Source organism: Haliotis asinina, chromosome 6 (genome assembly GCF_037392515.1).
Source record: "Haliotis asinina isolate JCU_RB_2024 chromosome 6, JCU_Hal_asi_v2, whole genome shotgun sequence".
Taxonomy (NCBI): Eukaryota; Metazoa; Mollusca; class Gastropoda; order Lepetellida; family Haliotidae; genus Haliotis; species Haliotis asinina.
Genome location: NC_090285.1, coordinates 41,757,907 through 41,777,264, shown reverse-complemented (window position 1 = coordinate 41,777,264; position 19,358 = coordinate 41,757,907). Strand labels below are relative to the sequence as shown.

General features: G+C 36.7%; 2 protein-coding genes across 6 annotated transcripts in view; one reads left to right on the top strand and one right to left on the bottom strand.

The window, feature by feature from the left end:
- The window catches only part of LOC137286761 (serine/arginine repetitive matrix protein 1-like), a 30,488-nt gene extending 29,696 nt beyond the window's left edge, over positions 1–792 (bottom strand). For 2 of the 5 annotated variants that reach the window (XM_067818745.1, XM_067818747.1), the window contains exon 1: positions 678–727. Coding sequence is in view for 2 of the 5 variants with exons in the window: in XM_067818744.1 (XP_067674845.1) it covers positions 678–701 (24 nt within the window). In the remaining 3 variants the exon portion in view is untranslated. Of the gene's footprint in view, positions 1–677 lie in introns of all 5 variants that reach the window. The other 3 variants (XM_067818744.1, XM_067818743.1, XM_067818746.1) reach the window with 3 other exon arrangements.
- Positions 783–14,628, top strand: LOC137286762 (uncharacterized). The gene is made up of 12 exons (XM_067818748.1): positions 783–998; positions 4,012–4,430; positions 4,660–4,723; positions 5,019–5,144; positions 7,657–7,784; positions 8,298–8,471; positions 8,619–8,754; positions 9,497–9,568; positions 10,501–10,659; positions 11,621–11,780; positions 12,524–12,628; positions 12,866–14,628. The coding sequence occupies exons 1-12, from the start codon at positions 879–881 to the stop codon at positions 13,180–13,182; spliced, it is 1,980 nt and encodes a 659-aa protein (XP_067674849.1). The 5' UTR covers positions 783–878; the 3' UTR covers positions 13,183–14,628.
- The last annotated feature ends 4,730 nt before the right edge of the window (positions 14,629–19,358 follow it).

The following is a 19,358-nucleotide window of genomic DNA, read 5'->3' as shown; positions in this document are numbered from 1 at the left end:
CCCTGGGGCGATTTGACCAACCCTGGGGCGATTTGACCAAATATCTGGGGCGATTTGACCAAATTTGCTGGGGCGTTTTGTCGATGAGGCGATTTGACTGTCACCCCATAACAGCCCCCACCACAATCAAAACGACAAAAGCCAAAATCCAAAACTGACATGCACACCCTATATATACATTCAATATACCAGAACAGGTATAAAATACAATCAATAAACTTAATATCTGAGATGGAATATTACATCGGGGAAGGTAGAAATGTACGTGAAAAGAGGGGGTACGAGTGGAACTCCGTGCAAATGACCTGAGGAAAGCATCGGTCATGGTCTTGATCCAAGTTACAATGTTTAGCAGTTTAACTCCTTTCGGTATGAAGTATCTACATATTTTCGGTTGCGAAAGGTTTATTAATAATACAGGAAAACATTCATTTGTTATTCGCTTGGCTATCCGACAGAAAACTTAATCGTGTTTAACCTAAAGCAGAAGCTGAAGCTGCAACATTCCTGAATCCTGACCTGCACATGGGACCCATTTGAAGTTTCAAGCTAGTTAATGACTATTGCTTGAAACAAATTTCGCCTCATATTAGCACTATATTGACATAAAGGAACATTGGAAGTGTCTTTTTAGTGTTTTATTTATGTTCTTTCAAAATAATGCTTATATTTTCTACCTTGAAAAACCCAGCATCCGACATGGTGGCTTCGACTTCTCGCAAGTTATCGAACCGCACGTGAGCGGAAAAGGAAATAGGTGTCCGGAAACGGAAGCGGGAAATTCAAAATGGCGAAGAGTGTGTACGGTAGTTTTGAGATTAGCATCTGTCTTGTTCTCATGGCTTATTTCACTTGGACATTGTGCCCTTCTAACGCAAATGGCTTGCTCACGACCTGTTTTCTACTTTGGAATCCTTGTTCTTCTATGTCAGTGTGTTGTGGCGTCGGATAACGCAGCAGATGACAAGAAGCAAGCAGGGCCAGAGGATGAGCCACAGGTGATGTTTCTTCCACTAGTTGCACTACCACAAAACAAATACAGCAAAGACTTCCTTTCTTTCCCCCATATTCTCTCTTGGTAAGAGTTCCGCCCGTACATTCCCCACCCCCCACCCACCCCCTACCCCTCACCCCTCCCACCCCTCCCACCCCTCCCAAAACATTAACTTACGAACTGTCACTCAAATTAATCACTAGTTTTACCGTCAATAATGTATCTAAGGCATGAAAAACAATGTATTACCTGCAATAACTGCCGTTCCCGTATTTAGCATCGGGAATCGAACTGGTGTCCACATAGGTTGAGGTCAGCATAACAACATCGCCATTGTAAGCTATATTCCACTCAACTGATCAATACTCAAGAAAAGTACAACATACCTCTACTGTCCTCCAGAGTAAATGGAGCCAATGCCCTCTAGGATTTGCATAATAATGTCTTTCTCGGCACTACAGTGATACATATATTCGGCTAGATGTAGAGCCAAGTAGTGTCGCCGAGTGTGTGTTGTCGGTAGTTGCCTTTTGATGCACCACCACCAGTTTTCGATCCTTTTTGTACAGGCACAGATGGTGGCATTTGGTACTAAATACAAACAATTATTACTGGAAATGGCGGGTCATTTGCAAATTATTCGCGTGCATATAGACAAGACAATCGTTTATTGTATTTTATGCCACCGGCCCTTATATAAAAGAGTTGGATACAGCTTTGTGATACATGTTGTAGGTATATACATTATACACTTAGTGTAAGTGCTCGTTACGACAAATAAATGCATACTTAACATAGAGAGCTAGGTTACGAAGGGTGGATTCGTTATTAGTTGTTAATATACTAGTAATGACTGTCAATGATGGTTTTGATAGATAATATTCTGGGATATAGTTGTAACGTAAATCTTCAGAAAACGGACAATCAAGAGTAAAATGTACTTCATCTTCAACCGAGGAATTGTATAAAGGACAAATTCTTTCAGATTTATACTATACTGCATACACTTACCTTAAAAGTTCTATGAATGGTTCACTGTACTAGGGGTATACCTAGTTACATATAACAAAGTTCTTTGTTTACTGTTTGCAGAAAATTGCAATAAATTTTAACTGTATTCCAATACAAAATGAACATGGACATGGTGAATACATAGCCCTGACTTAATATCAATTTAACTTGTCAGATTTAATAAATACCAATAAACATTTCTTGCATTAAAATGTCAATGACTTGATATTAATTCACATTTTCGAAATATTTCTAAGCAATTCCAATAATATGAATTTGATTTTTAATCATTATTTGAATTCTGATTATTCTAAACTAAAGTGTATGTTTTGAAATTTTCTTGAACTCAGTGCTCAACTGTATTTCTGTTCATAAAAGATACAACATGTAAGAAATTGACCTTGGGTTTGTTGAATGAACCAGTACGTATATGTCCTTTAAAGATAAGGAGCATAAGATTAGCCCATATGGAGCGATAAGACTTTTGAAACTTAACACAGAAGATTACAAAGTATCGTGTCTCATGCTACTTTGGAAATGTGGCCTCAGGAAGTTATCCACATGTGAGTAACATGATTAATGATTGTGTACATATCTGCAGAATAATTTGTCCTGCTATTCCATTTAAAAAGAATATTAACTTATGAGCCATGTATTCTCACACAAATAATAGGTATAAAAGGTACCAGCACCAGTATTAGAAATAAAGAGTCCCTCATTTCTTTAGGTTCTTTGATGTAGTATTTAGATTTAGGTACATCCCAAATATATTAACATTTAGGTGGGTTGCGATAAGGTTACTTTGGCTCTAATACTTTAACAATAGCTATTGGTATGAGAGGATTGTTCCTTTTGAGGGATACTCCTATCAGACTGAATGACTGTATTCATATACAGGATAACATTTAAGAATATGTGATAATGATTAGTACATAATGACATGCAAATTTATCGTCTTGTTTGAAGAAGAAATATTTCTGTTATTCTTCTGTGTACAGCTCATACAAGCCTGTGTGTTGAATATGTGTTATTTGTAAGTTTGGGGACTTAATCAGACATACCCATTTTAATGATGACAGGTAAGATGCAAGAGATGTGCACTTGACAATCATACATAGCATGTTTTATGCAGTGGAAGATGCAGATAAACTCATTTGTGATGTTAGCCTCAGTAAGTTTTGGCACATCTACATTGGTGTGAACATACAGTATCCTCTGGGTACATTCCTGTAATTCTTGCAATCGCAAATTACTTACCAATCAGAATGCATTTTACAAACCAGCCTCAAGGTGTTTTGGTAACATCAACAAAGTGGTGTTAGATGGAAGAATACCAGGGTTAGTGTAGAAAAAGGAGATAGAGAGGATGTTTTGGGCATGATTAGCATGAATGAATTCTCATGACATGCATTGTCATTGCAAAATGTTGTAATATGTTATGATATATAGAGTTATATAGTTAAACATTTCCTGCATTATACCATCCTCAACATCTCTAGGGTATGCGTTCCGATAAATCTCTACTTTACCATGTTGCACCTACGTCCTGATGAATTTACTACCTCCCTTGGCAAGCTTTTTATCCAATTAGGTGTGTACACTGGGAAGTTGAGCATATATATCACAGCTCACTTTATCTTTTTAAATTATCGAACAATTATCAACAAAAACGATGCAGAGGTTCTCTGAAAGAGGTAGAAGGAGTTCTTTGATATAGTTTTGTTGAAGTTTTTGACCTGTCAGTTTGTCAGGATGATTTCCTCAAAATCTGTGTCACACTGCGAAGAAACCTTTGCAAGCTGCAACCACTATCATTCTTGACACTGGCAAGCTCAGTTGAAATGGTGACTTAGCTGATTGCAGAGCCAGCATCCAGGGTATAGTGGATATTTATTAGAACATATACCCTGGAGATATCAAGGATGACATTATATTTAAGATAAGTAAGATCAGATTGTGTCAGGGAACTAATAGATAAATGTACCGCATCATTCTGTAATACTTAGGCTCATAGTGAGGAGGATGAAGAACTGTTGCCAGACTTGGGTGAAATTGAAGAGGATGATAACTGGAATCCAAATGGAGTGCTTCTGACAGACAACCCAGCTGACTGGCCAGGTCATCTGAAGAACTTTGGTTCAAAAGGCAAATACCGCAATGTTGATATCTACAAGAACTTCCCCCAAGCACCTCTGTTTTTTAGTGACTATGTTGCTCCATACATACCTTTAGTTATGCGAAATGCTTCAACTACAGATGATGCTTTTGCACTTTGGAAAAATGACAGCTACTTCCTTGGTCTGCCTCAAGCAATCACATATAGGATGCCTCTTACCCCAACAGCAAATATAAGTTTTAAGGAGTTCATCCAGAGGTACAGAAAAGAGAGGCTGGTTTTTAATGACGAAGTCCCTTTTTTCCTTGGGTTAGTATTATCGTCTTAATATTGCAGAATTCATGTTAAGTGTCTTTGTATTTTATATCTTGATTTCTGCCATTATCCCAAATTTATCTAACCTTCATTTCTTTAACACAGTATGTCTATACATCTATGTCTCACTGAATGGGAAGTATTCAATCATATTCCATTTAAAATGTCCTTTCATAATTTTTACGTGATTCGCAAAAGAATTGTTTAAAATCTTGTGTTTTAGGGACAACATAAAAATGCCACTACCCTTGCTGTGTGAATCAGTGATCCGAAACCTGTCAAATCATGTGAGTAAAATAATATACTTAAACTTACACAAATTCCACTTTAAAAAGTAGCAGATAGTGCCATGATTACAATACCAATATGTCATCTATAATATTACAGGAGGAAAAGATGATATGCTCTTTTATATACACAAAATGTCAATGAATTGTCAGATAAAAGTTTGTTTTGACTGTTTGTATGGAAAGGTTTAAGATGTTCAGTGTGCACCTGATGAGGATGCATTTCTGTTCCTTTGACACGCCAAGGAAAGAATCCAATGCTTAGTATAGGTTTATGGTATTGTCTTGTGCACAGGTATTATTCATTGCTGGTGAAGATCAGCAGACACCTATTGTACAGAGAAGCCTGGACACCATGCGTTGTGTGTATGGCGGAAAACAGAACATCACTTTGGTCAGTCACCTTGACTTTGGTAATAAGGTACGTTTACATTATCATTGCTTATGAGCTTGGTTTCAAAATCTTGTTTCTTTTTATTTAGACGTTTGCATGGACAGAAAACCTTTTGACATGATTCTTTCAGTTAGCTCCCTTTGGAATTTACCCAAGAAGAATTAGGGTCACAATTTGTCTTAAAGGGGCACTGATGCGGAGCGAATAATGTTTCTCGCCAACGGTCTAATTACGAAACCAAACCGCAAATTGGTCAGCGCCCGCTCCTTCGACCGTGACGGACAAAGGAACTGGGCTCCTGTCCATATTAGCACAATGTCTTCGCCTAAACAGTCAGGAGGCCGGATGCCCATCATATGCCATTTGTTTAAAAATATCCATGGTATTCCTTGTCTGATCGTAACCAAATATCCCAGCAGTGTAGTTCTTTTCTGATGCTTGGATGGTATAGTTACTGATCCAATTTGATCCTATTTCTGTGTTTTTAACCTCGATATTTAATCATGTTACATGAAAATATGATGTCTACAGGCACGTAGCAAGCCATTTGTTTCAGTACGGAAGATTGCAAAGCTTTATATTTAGGTAGTTTTGAGTGTTGGTTCAGCTGTGATAGCAAATATCGCACGTAAATTTTGGTAGCTATGGTAGCTACAATGGTTTATTATTTATGATAATAAAAACACACGGTTGATTTATTTGAATTCGTAAACAAAAAACGATGACTTTGCCTTTGGTAGAGAAATCTGAAAATTTTCTTACGTAAAAACCCCTTATTTCACCTATTTACCCAAGTACACAGCAAATGCCTGTGTGTATTCCTTATGTAACGAAATTCAGTTGGTATCCTCAAAACAGTATCGGCCCATAAGTGTTTTCAGACTGCATGCGACACAGAGATTACATCTTCCTTGCTGTAACTCGCGTTTGAACCTACACGTGTTATTTGTCATCATTCTCTGGATGGTCAATTAACGAATTTATAACAGGTATAATTAGTAGTAACACCACTTCGGTTACTCAACAAAGGTTCCCATTTGGCATTTCTCCTGTCTGGAGTAAATACTCAACATTATAAATTAAGGTCTGTAATGGCAAATGTATTGTATGTTATGTAATATGTGCATGTAAGTGATGCAAGAGGGTTTATCAGCTGAGTTGCAAAAACAAACATCGATCAAAGGATTAACCGATAACACACTGATTGATTAATTACTTTTATCTCCTAGCGGATTTGTCAAAAGGCAGTGTGTGTAGATGACTACACCCTGTCGTAAAGAGTGAGTGCAAAAACAACATCCTCCCTTCAAAGAATTAACCACCCTTGCGCTGATTGATTGATTGTTCATTATTGGTTAACTAAATTACTTAGAATAGTGGACATCATACAATTAGTTGCCAGGTGTGCTATCTTGGGAGACCAATGAGAGGTTTATCTGGTTTTCACTAACGAAAGACTTGAAACGATGTGTTACTTTTTCGCAAACTAGACAGTTGTAAGACGCGACACAGAGCATGATTATTTACCAGCTGCAGATGAATGGAATACGATTTCTTTTACGTGGATATTGATGGATGCATTCATGAACAAGGTAGTAGCCTGACATTGTTGCTATAAAATTAGTCTGTTTTACTTTCATTATTTGCATTTTGTTTTAATTTATTTGTTGTAGCATTCAGCAGAATCTGTATTACAGAAAACACACACTAGATCGCATATGTGTGTGAAATAGGATCCAAATTGACAATGTATAAATGTTGCTGTTATGTTAGAAATTTACTATGAGTATAAGCAGATCGTGTGTTCTTTCATTAATTTTCAGAATCATACAAATATGACAATAAACTAATCAGGGTTATGAGACAAAATATAGAGACGTACATTGGCTTCGTTATTGTTCTGTCCTAATAGTTTTTTACCATTTCTACCACTGGCAGATGATTAACCTTCAAAGTGTTTCATTTGTTTTCATAATACATTTGTAATGAAGTAAAAATGACTTCACCTAAGTTGATCTGTCTATAATTAAACTATCAGTTGCTTTTACGGAATGCGCAGCAGAGGTCACGAACCAGTCATGAATTCTGGGATATCATCCAGGTACTCACGGGAGAAAAACAATAACAAACGTTTACACCAGTCCACGGAAATTGCTCCGCATCAGTGCCCCTTTAAGTAACCCATACATGTTGTGAGGGGTGATCAGGCGGTCAGACTCAATGACTTGGTTACCTCATGTTATTGTATCCCAGATGCATGTATTGATTCTTAGGCTGTTGATTACTGGATTGTCTGATTGTCCAGACTTGATCATATACATGTCATCATATACATAGTATAGCTGAAAAAGTTACAAGTAAAGCAGTTACCATTAAAAAAAACCCCAAACAACCTACCAACCCTTTAGAATTCATGTAAATTTGGATTCAATAGAGACATTCATGTATGACTGTGCATAAAGAAGTCCCTGGGGTTTTTTTTGTCTTTTTGTAATGTGTTAGCATGATTCATATAAGAATTTTCTACACTGCTGTACAGATGCCGAATGAGTATGGATCAGTTGATGTGAATCAGGTGGATTATGTCAAGTACCCAACCCTCAGAGAAGTGGAATACCACAAAGCATCCCTCTCTGTTGGAGACTGTATCTTTATTCCAGCCAAATGGTGAGAAGACTGCATTTGATATCTGACTATATGATTTGTCTTTTGAGTGTCTGATATTGCCCATCCACGGAATATGCACAGAGCTGCACCATGGCAAAGAAATTAACTTTTCAATATACCATGTATTGCTTTGGATTTTCACATATAACTTCAGCAAGGTCGCAGGTTACTTTTGAATATGTGTAATGAATCAATCATGTTACTTGTATGTTTAGAAAAGGCCAGACAAGGGAATGGATCATGTATGACACAGAAACCACAAGGCTACAAATGTCATGGCTGATTCAGGTCCCCATAACACTCATGTAACACAGCCTGTCTATGTGCTGGCACTGTTGCCATGTTGCGCTGTCATCTTCATTACTATTCATGTGATGACTAATTATTGTAGCACAATGCTATTGTTGCATTCTCCCTGCTATTCATGTTCTGATCTAGCACGGTGTTTATAACACTTTACATTAATATAATCATCCTCTCTGGTATTCATGGAAGTGTGTTTTGTGTGTGCAGGTTCTGGCAGGTGAACTCACTGGAGAGCAGCAAGTCTGTGGACATCCTGTGGTACCACAAGGTGAAACGTGTGGAGACAACAGAGTGTATGGCACTTGCACTGGAACCCACCATTGCCAAGGCTCAGTTTCCAGATCAGAAGTCATGGACTGCTGCTCGGAAGGATATAGCACTGTAAGATTAAGTTCGGAAGCATTGAAAACTTTCTGCTGCATATTCTCAAGACCTGTTCCTCATTCCACAAAGCTGTCTCAAATGGGAAGTGGGTGAAGCAGTGTGCAAATTAAGGTGACAGTTCTATACAGCTTATTACTTTTGCAGCCACTATTTCTCCACCTACCTGGTGCTCAACAGCAGCCTCACATATGGGTCATTTGCAGCAGCTGTAATCAAGGATGGGAAACTGTTCAAGGACATGACAAACTGGACTGATGAATATGATGAAATTACACATGAGGTGAGCCAGCTGCAAATGTATATGATCCTACATGATCAGTACAGTTGATTTACATACACCAAATGAGTGCAGCACTTAGTCAAATCTTAGTTTCCCACATTTTGAGACACCAATTATGGGAATATTTTTTTTTTCATTTTAACAATATTTCGTAAACAGTTTCTGAGTGTCAGCACATTTTCAGCCTCTTAAGGTCTTTGATGGGTGTTACATGTCAGACTGTATATGTAGCAGTCTCATGATTTGCATGGCTTGTGTACACCGTAGTCTTGAATATTTTGTTCATTTGTGAACCTTTAAGTTTCCTCTACTTTGTGTAGTTGCACGCTGGTCAGTGACCCCTTCATGTGCTTAGTTCTTGTAACAGCAGTACTGCGGATTGGTTTTACTTTTAGGCTTCACAATGCAGAGTTGGTGTCCCTTAGCAGTGTCAAGATTTACTCTGTAAATGCCAGGTGTTTTGTGATTGTGATCCATGTGTTTCATCGTCAATTTGGCAAACCTCTTTGACTTGCTTCAGTTTGGTATTTGCTCTCACAATAATATCACACTCAATGGTTCAGCTTACATAAATGTACTGATCAGTGTGGTGTCACTAATTGTAGCATGTGTGTTGCTCTGTTAGCTGCTTTGCTCACAACAACAGTGCATGTTGTGGTTGTTTCCTTTCATATTATTTTGTACCTCAAAACATACAAAGAACATTTGAGTTGGTACCATGCCATTGTTGACTTTGTTGCAGCTGTTTAATGTGCTGGACATTACCGGGGACCACAAATTTAGTATAGATGATTTGGAAAGCCTGACACCTGAGGTAAGCAACAGTTCATTCCAACTGTGTGAAGTTGTTAGTCTTGAAAGATGATATATGGTGTTGAACACTGGCAAAATCATTTAGCTTTGTTATTATTAATGAGTGAATCATATGGTAGTGTATACAACAAGCAATTTGTTTCACATAATCCACAGTACACAACACCTTATTAAGGCTTCTGTATCGATCAATATGAACAAGGCCCTTGTTTTGATCTCAGTTCAGTAAAAAGAAATAGAATACTGATACTTGAAGTACAATGCCAACAGTAGTTATTTGACAGAATATAACACTCTATTCACAAACCATTTAAGGCCTGATTGTGTATTCTTTTGAGTTCCCTTCCATATGAATTGAAAATGTAATGTCCAGCCCGATTCTGACAAAAGTTTACGTATCAATATATTATTTAAACTAAAACCTTTTTGAAACCAGATAAAGATAACAAGATTGATAATCTTCAGGGCACAGGGATGTGTGCCCTGGGTTAAGTGCAGCACTGTAGCATAAGACAGGTTGATTGTTTAATGTAAGCACATAATCTGACATGTCAGTAGCCTGATAACACAGAGTAGCATCAAACAAAGGTCATGAGACATCAAAGCAAGAGGTGATGGAAGTGCAACAGAGGGGAAACATGTCAGGGAGAGGAGGGCTGTTGATTTCCCAGGGAATTGGAGGACACAGTTGGAAATATGTGTGTTAGAAATACAAGGTGGTTTGGACTATGGATATTCACTATGGTGAACACAGGCAGTTCCCTGAACTGTTGTAGGCAGTCACCAACATTCCATAGTGGTAAAAGGAGTTTGTTTCTTTGCCTGTGGGAAATGAATGCAATAAATCATGCCTGATTCACCTAATCAAAATGATGCAGTTACTGTGAACCCAAATTTATGTTATATGTCGATGAATGATGTGGGTTTTTGCAGCTTATGGATGAAATGCGCGGTCACCTGGAGGATCGGGTCGCAGACTATGAGGATGTGATGAAAGATCAGCAACTGGAACTAAAGGAGGACCAGGCTGCAGCATCACAGGCTGCCAGAGACGATATTACAGCACCTCTGTCCCCTGATAACATACCAATAGTAAGTTCTCGTATTCAGTGACTGATGAATAATAGCATAACCAGTTTAAACTCCGGGTTAGTAAAACATGTAGGTCCCCAGGTAGAGATTGTGAGTTTGTGTCAGACTGTGTGTCAGCGTACCATGACATCATGGGTTGTGGATGATGTTAATCCCTGAACTGTCTGGGCAAGCCTCAATTATTCACAGGTCATCATCATTATGATCATCATCATGTAACACAAAAACTGCCTAATGCAGAATAGAGCAAGAAATTATGAAAAAATAATTGTGATTACATGGATTTTTTAAATGAAACTTAATATGCTAAACAAAATTGATTCTTTGGATTATGGTTGAGGACAAAGTTCATGCATTTGGATGGGTTGAGAATGCCTTGATAAGACTTAGCATTACCTGTGCAGCTAAAACTGTAAGGGATTCATTTTGATGATGTAATGTAAGTCAATTCATCGCTGATATGGATGATGAAGCCAAGAAACTCAGATACTGCATTATTATTCATATCCAGTCAGTTCCTATGTTACCATACTGATGATAGTATGGGTGAAATGAAAGATGATGAAAATATTTTAATTTATGTTGTCACAGTAAATCTATTCGAAACATCTTTGAAATGTTCTTTGAAACATATAATAATCAAGAATATATTACATCTGGCATCTGGAAAAATGCCTTCAACTCAATAGTGCTCCTCAGATGTCATGGAACAAAGACACAGATTGTTGGTTACATGTATGATTTGTTTTGAAGGTGAAGCCAGCTCAGGCCCTCATTTCACAAAGCTCTCGTAGCTCTACAAATACTGAAAGTCAGTGCTTCAGTATAGGAGGTTGGAATGCTTTGTAAGAGCTTTGTTAAACAGGACCCAGATCCCACTATAGGCTCCATGTGTGATTTGTTTTGAAGATTCAGTCAGGGAAGAAACCATTAGGGACTACATGTGTGATTTGTTTTGAAGATGAAACCAGGGGAGGACCCAAAAGAGGCAGTTGAGAACTATATCAACAACTACCTGAAGGTGCTGGAAGACGTCATCCAGGAAAGTATGTCTGAGCTGTCTGTCACAGGCAAAGTCCCTGACTTCAAGAAGAAGTTAGAAAGTCGACAAGCTGAAATAGGTATGCAAGGTCTTCAGTTGTCTTGGGCATTTTTCTGGTTAGAGTATAAGAGAATGACTAACAACAGAATCAAAGGTACAGACTAAGGTTTAATCAATATGAGAGTCTTGCTTTTGTATGTTTGCAATCCAGAAGGCATGTTCGAAACTTCAGATTCATTAGGCTGCATTAAGGTCAAATATCTGTTGTTCACAATCATTTATTTATTAAGTATACATTTGTGTTCATTAAGTTGGAACATGTAGTGCAACCTCTACAGCAATTTTATGACAAAATATGTGCTATTGGCAGGAATGTAATACTGTAATTTTGTTTCTAACTTATTGAAGTGAGACATACATTTCCAGATTGCTCCAGATTAAGGGAATATGTCTTGATGATGCTTGTTAAATTAATTTCAGGGATTTTGATATTGTATTTTAGGATTTCATTCAATGCAGGAATGAAAAATATTAAGCATTAAAACCGCTTCCTCCCTAATGGTCTTGATATAAGTGAAGTGCCCTCAACGGAGCTATCTCATGCATTGTTAGTATATTAACATGAAATAGTAATTTCCTTTCCTCCATTGAAAATTTTGCTTATAGTTGTGACAGACTTGGAGCAAAATATCTCCCTGTGGACAGGTGTAAATGAATTCCATACTGTCAATTTAATGTCATCATTTAGGATTTGGAAACACACCTGAATCTGATTTTATTTTTCCTCTGATATTTTGATTCATTGATTTATTTCATTTTCAGAAGGATCTCAGCCATTCGTTCCCAAAGGGAACCTTCCCAACCAAGGCACTCACAAGTCGGCTCGAGAAGAAGCTAAGGCTAAAATAAAGGCACAACAAGGAAAGAGTAAGGGATTTTAAGAGAACGATCTTTCTTGAATGAATGTATCAAATCAAGTAATAACTTTACATGATTTTGTTGTCAAAAAGCTGTGGCAGGAGTCCTCTTGAGTTTATCTCTTGATTTATGGATTTTTGTTTTAATAAAATCTTAGTATATTGATCTCGAATGACATTGATGCCTACATACATGGTTTTTTAAGTAGCAGGTAGCATTAAAGGATATGATGTTGTTTGTTTACAGAAAAATCTTCTGATGGAGAAGATGCAGCTGATGAATTTTCTGACACTGAGTCCTACCAGGTCGTGGATGACTCAGTTGTTGAGGAGATACTGGCTGATGATGAAGAGGTGGTTCAGGAGCCAAAGTCTGAGCCCAGGCCAGGAAAACCAGCAGTAGGAAGTGGGAAGAACAAGGGACAACAATCCAAACCTCAAGATGGTAAATCAGAAAAGGATAAGAAGAGCTATGATTCAAGAAAGACCAAGACGAAAGATAAAGATAAGAAAGAAGGGAAGAAGGATAAGTCTAAAAAGAGGGAAAAGAAAGATGAGCTTTAGAGGAATGTTACTATTATGTAGAAAAGGGTATTATTCACATCTCATCACAGGGTAGTTGACAGTAGGCTTTGAGAGGCTCTCATGGTTTTATTATGAAGCAAAAACCATATAGATAATCATCTGTACACATCCTGTATTGAACTTTAGTTTTATTCTTCCCCTTTAGATGGATGTTTTGTTTTTTTTAAAGTGCATATGCAAGCAGAAATAATGTTATAGTTCTTCTGTTTCTTGGGTTGTTATTTCTGTTCCTGTTCAGTTCGCTGTTGTGTGAGAATTGCTGTATTTCTGTACATATTTAATATTTTGACAAACAGTATTGCAAGCATGTTAATGTGAATGCAATGATGGCAAAATAGTTCATTCCAGCCATTTTAACACCAACTTTGACTATTTTCTGACTTCAGTGCCTTAACATTTAGCACAGTATTGTCCGTTTGGCTCAAAAGTGGACCGATGAATTGCAGTATAACTCAAAAACTAATAAGCATAACATACTCAGTGAAATGCTAATAATAATCAAAACATCATACCAACTCTGTCACGTTTTTGCAGAATTTCTGTCCTAATAATAAACGTTTAACAAACTATCGTTAAGATATTGACACAGTTCACTGTTTATTATGAGGGAGGAATGCAGGGAAGGGCACAGTCAGGTGTTTGAAAAGCACATGCACAAGTGCCAAGAAAGTTTTGTATTCATTAGCCCCTGCTGTGCTGTATCTATGCTTTCTCGCACACCTGACTGTCCCTTTCTCTGAACTCCTCCCTCGTAACAAATAGTGAACTGTGTCAATATTTTGATGGTAGTTTCTTAAACAACTTTTATATTTTAAGGATAAATATTCTGCAAAATCCTCACAGAGTTGGTATAATGTTTTGACCGACGTTTCATTGAGTATGTTATGTTTACAATTTTTCGAGTTACATTGCAATTCTTTCAGTCCGCTTTTGAGCCAAACTGACTGTAGCAGCATCTCACTTATCCAGGGAAATTATTGATTGCAATGTCTAGACCTAGTCTTTCCTACTAAGCTTAGGTTGTAGTGTCCTCTGCCATTATATTGTTGGAATATTTGTAAATTCAGCTTAAAACCAAACTCACTCACTAACCTTTGGCTCATTGTTAGTCTTGTTGTTTGAAGTCTCTGGTTTAGGTTTGTAACATGTTCATGTTATGCTTATCATGGAGAAATGTCTCTTTAAGCACTATTTCTAGACCTGAAGATGAAATTAGCTGCTCAGTAGTATCAAGCATGGTCTGCTGTTCTCACCATGGAGGTACATTATAAATACCCTAGTTCAGTCTCATATATCTAACATGCCTATAATCAAGATCTTCATGTTTAATTATCCTTCACTTCATTGTGTGCTTGCTATGTCATATTCCAGGAATCAGTGTTGTGAAGTTATATTTGGTTCTAAATAAAACACTTTGGAAATATATTCTTGTTACCAGTCATTACAAAGCATTTCCTCATTAAAAATAAAGATTTTAAGTGTTATACTGCTTGTACTTCTAACTGCTTTGTTTATAAGTTCTTGGTAATTCATATGAATGATATAGCAAGATGCTGAATCCAAAATGATTTATGCATGCAGAACCTGTGACGATCTGGGTTAAAATTGGTTCTCTGTGGTTGTTGTAAGAGGTGACTAATGGGATCATGTGGACAGACCCACTGACTGGGTTGTCACATGTCATCGTATCCCAGCTGTGTAGATCAATGCTCATGCTGTTGATCCCTGGATTGTCTGGTCCAGATCAGTTTATTTACAGACCTGTGCCATAAAGTTGGAGTATTGCTGAGTGTGATGTATAACTAAACTCACTCACTCATGCATATAGAAGTGTGTTTGTGAGTAAATCTACATTTTCTATGCTGCTACAGCAGGAGTAAATGGCTCTATCTGTTGTTGCTAAAAGCTGTTCATGGTAAGGTACATAATCTTCTGACATATGTTTACAAGAATGATAAGGCTTCAGTTAGGTGCAGTAAAACAACAATGGTATGTTCAATACATCTTGTGGCGTAAGAAAAGGGTGTATTTTGTCACCAGTATTATATGTAATGAAATCTGACAATGCTGGTATATTTATTGATGTATCTCCAAAAGCAATGTCAGTATTGATGATGTAGCTATATTTGCAGACTTACTTATCAACCTCCAAAAGAAAGTAGGTAGTTAAGATATTGTGAGAAATGGGGATTAACTATAAACAAAAATACAACCAAAGTTGTCATTTTTAAAATGGGAGGCATTTTATCAAAATATGAAAAATGGTTTATTAATGGACAGCCCATTGAAACTGTATCATATTATAAGCATCTCGGCATTGTAGAAACTGTAGAAACATGTTTTCAAAAGCACTTTCCGAACAAGTAGAAAAGGCCCTTTACCCAATGATACATTTTTTCAGCAAAATACAAAATGTGCCAAATGAGGCAGCATTCAAGCTATTAGATGGCAAGATTAAGCCTATACTTTTATACGGGTCTGAGTATTGGGGGTGGGAAAGAGATGAACCTATTGAAAGCGTTCAAGCTTTTGCAAATCTATATTACAGATTGGCTCTAGGGCATCAAGTAAAGCCGCGCTAGCAGAATGCAGTCCTTATCCTATTGAAATGTATGCCCATATTAGCCTTCTGTCATTTTGGATGAACCGCCATACACATACACAAAGAAATGTTATGAAATGTTAAGACTAGATGATAATGGGGATGAGAACTGCGTATCAAGAGTATGTATGGATAGCACAAAAAGTTGGTAATGAGAAATGTTTTCTCGATAATTTTAAACAGCCTTGCAAAGATACTAGTATTTATTACCAAGAGTGGCATCAATACATATTTTCTTCCGAATCCTTGACGTTCTATTGTCTTGAAAAAATATCTTGTAAGTTCAAAAGATTTTAAGAGAAACAAAAACTTTGTTGTAAACATACATAATTTTAATGTAAATTTGTATAGATACTCCAAAAACTATGAAACAGCATTTTGTAGTTCCTTTGTGACTGAACTACAAGATGAATTCCATATTACATGTACAATGAGTATCGTGCTTAATATTTACCTGAATACTGTTGTGTTCAAATGTTTATTGAATTGATGAAAACAAGTGATAAGGATAGATTATGTTCTTTCTTTAAAAAGTGTTTGTACTTTGATTGAAACAAAAATCTCTGTGAATATATAATTATATCAACTGAAATAAGATCTACATTATCAGTGTGTCGCATATGCATGTCTTTATCTTACTACTGTTTTACACATGTTGTACAGTTGACCTCATGGCCATCTATACATAATAGAGGATGATGATGATATAGCAGCCAGGTCTCAGTGAGTGAGTGAGTTAAGTTTGAAATCTTATCAGGAATGTTTCAACAATACAAACTTCACCTGGACATAGCAAGAGAGGCTTCACATATCATACTACTATTTCTCAAAATAATGGATGATAAACAATGGACCGATCATGGAAATTATTCAATGGTTACAACAATCTACTTTATGTTGGCTTGACATAGGTTCAAGTGCAGATGAAGAGCATAACAAGGTGAGATAATATCAGATTTATTTTTGATGCATGAAAACATGGAAATAATAGCATTTCAGTTTGAAAGTCCCATCCAAGACGAAGTTGGGATGTAAAGGTAGCATGTCATAATACAGATTTTACTGTGAAACATACATCTTCAACAACAGAGGTCATACACAACAACTACATTAAAATATCAGCAGGAATTCTACAATACATACATATGGCAGTTAGCAGTCTAAACAAATTCTGTTGTCTAGTTCGATCAGTTGAGAATAGTCCATGTTGCACAGATCCACTAAAGTCTACTTAAAATAGTGATAAAACCATTGCAGTTGATTATGTCACCTTAAGCACAGTGACAATGAAAAAGGACTTGGATAGGATTGCTTTTAAATGCATGATTCATAAGAGGTGTGAATGCCAAAAGATTCATGACAAACACCATACCACATCCCTGATGCAGGAACCCATCAGAAAGTCTGTAGCAGATGAGATCAAATGAGGGCTGATATTATGGTAGTACAGTGGTACAAATAACCTGGAACTATCACTAACTGCCAGCCCTCAGGATTCTCCATGAAGGAAAAAGGTAGGAAGTGTCAGATATATAGAAAATATATAAAAGAATCCATCACTCTGTGGCTTCCATTCTTTTCACTGAATGACTTTGATCATGGATTTGCTAACACAAACCTTAAAACTGTGAAATAAATTAAATATTTTAGGACTCTATTATATGGACAGAAGGCTGTGATAAAAGCAAACGACCAAATGTAATTAGGTATTAGAAATGTTTCTGTCTTTTGCAGACACAATTAATTCAAGTGGTGCGTAATTATGGCAGAGGAAAACTGGCAGGGGATTTTTATATTCATGTGGAGTCATTGCTGGATTGAACATTTCATATGAGTCATAACTACAATGGAGCATTCACCATAAGAAAGAAATAACATAAGTAATGGAGAAAATGTATCTTAGGAACTGCTCCAATGTTAGATGATAACAGCACTTAGAAGTGGACAGCATGGCTATAACATTACAAGACCAATGTTTCAACTGCATCACTAACAGGATGATGGGATGACAAAGTCTTGAAAAGCCAACAATACATGGAAACTCCATATTGTTGTGAACAACAATCAATAAAGACAAATGACAGATGGAAGACAAAGATTACTCACATGAAGCCAGAAGTAGTCACACAAGGCATAAGCAAGCCCTGAATCAATAATCTCAAAACATAAAATATATTACCATTGCTGAAGCTAACATCTTTCATATGAATTCAACAGCATTAGAAAAAGCACTATGATTGTCATTTCAAACAGGCTTTAAATTATGAAAGGAAAAATGTTTTTTAACCTGACGTAGCACACACTTAAAAAATTGCAAGTCGATAATGTAGAATGAGATAGACGAAGTGTAGACTCCGAGGCAAGCACTGTCAGAAAAACAACGGAGTAGCAGGATTTTAATGGTACAAAGTGTGAACATACGTAAGAACATCTGACCAAATACCATTGGCCTTGAAAGCTTTACAAACTTTCCTCATCCACCTGGTAATAAATACAATGAGCATGGCTCAACAAAGTCACATAAATGTTTGAAAATTAGGGAGACCCTTTAGGTCTTCTCATATAGTTTCTGAATCTTGGGTTCTCCTAAATCTCTCAACATGTAACATTTAGGGAATGATATGTACTGCCTGATTTTCATGCTAAACCTCCAACATTGGTTATGCATGCAACTGTTTTTGACTGGTGAGAGTTAATTGTCTGTGTGACAGATTCTAACAGAAAGTAAGGAATGTGACTCCAATTATGACATGTCCATCTCTACCACCTCTATATTGTTAAAATATTCTGAGGGTCAACAGCCCCTACTTTCAATAATCAGCCGAACATATTAGGGAGGGGATGCTGCTTTGTGCCACATCAAAACTGTTGGAATTCAACAAATAATAGTGGAATATGATCATGACAATTTACAAAATATCAACATTTCAGTGTAGTAATTCTACAGCTTGATAAAATACATAACTGAACATGTCAAAAAATATTTATGACAAATACATGATAGTTTTAATGAAGTGTGACCATTTTGAGATGATTGTTAGTAAATGAAATATAAATTCTGTGATTGCAAACATGGCATAACAAGGAAAAAGGTAAAAAAAATACACACTGTGGAAACACCTCTGAAATCACACTAAATCTGAATCTATTTGATATGTACATAACCAAATATAAAGTTTCTTTGATTAATATATCACATAATCTGTGTAAATCAAACAGTAAAATCAAACATGGATGGAACCAGGAGAATCACAGATAGTAGCCAACAAGTATAAAGGATAAAGGAATGTTTCATGAAAATAGTATACAAATGCCTTTTTCAAACTGAACATATTGCATCAATTGATAATTCTTCACACTGACCTTGACCTTTCACTAATCTTGTCTTTTAAACTGAAGTAAGTAATTTACTTATTTGAAACATGTGACCATTACAAACACTTTCACGAAGAATGAACAGTTTCTCACTGATGCAAAATGCGAGACATGTTTTCACTGTTAATGGTCAAGAGCCAATATGCAAAGAGGTAAACAACTATTATGCTTATGATAT

Excerpts from the sequence above, each read along its gene's own strand:
- LOC137286762 (XM_067818748.1), top strand. The coding sequence starts at position 879 with ATGGCTTGCTCACGACCTGTTTTCTACTTTGGAATCCTTGTTCTTCTA. Across the intron at positions 7,785-8,297 it reads ATCTTTATTCCAGCCAAATG|GTTCTGGCAGGTGAACTCAC; the intron begins GTGAGAAGACTG and ends TTGTGTGTGCAG. Across the intron at positions 9,569-10,500 it reads TGGAAAGCCTGACACCTGAG|CTTATGGATGAAATGCGCGG; the intron begins GTAAGCAACAGT and ends GGGTTTTTGCAG.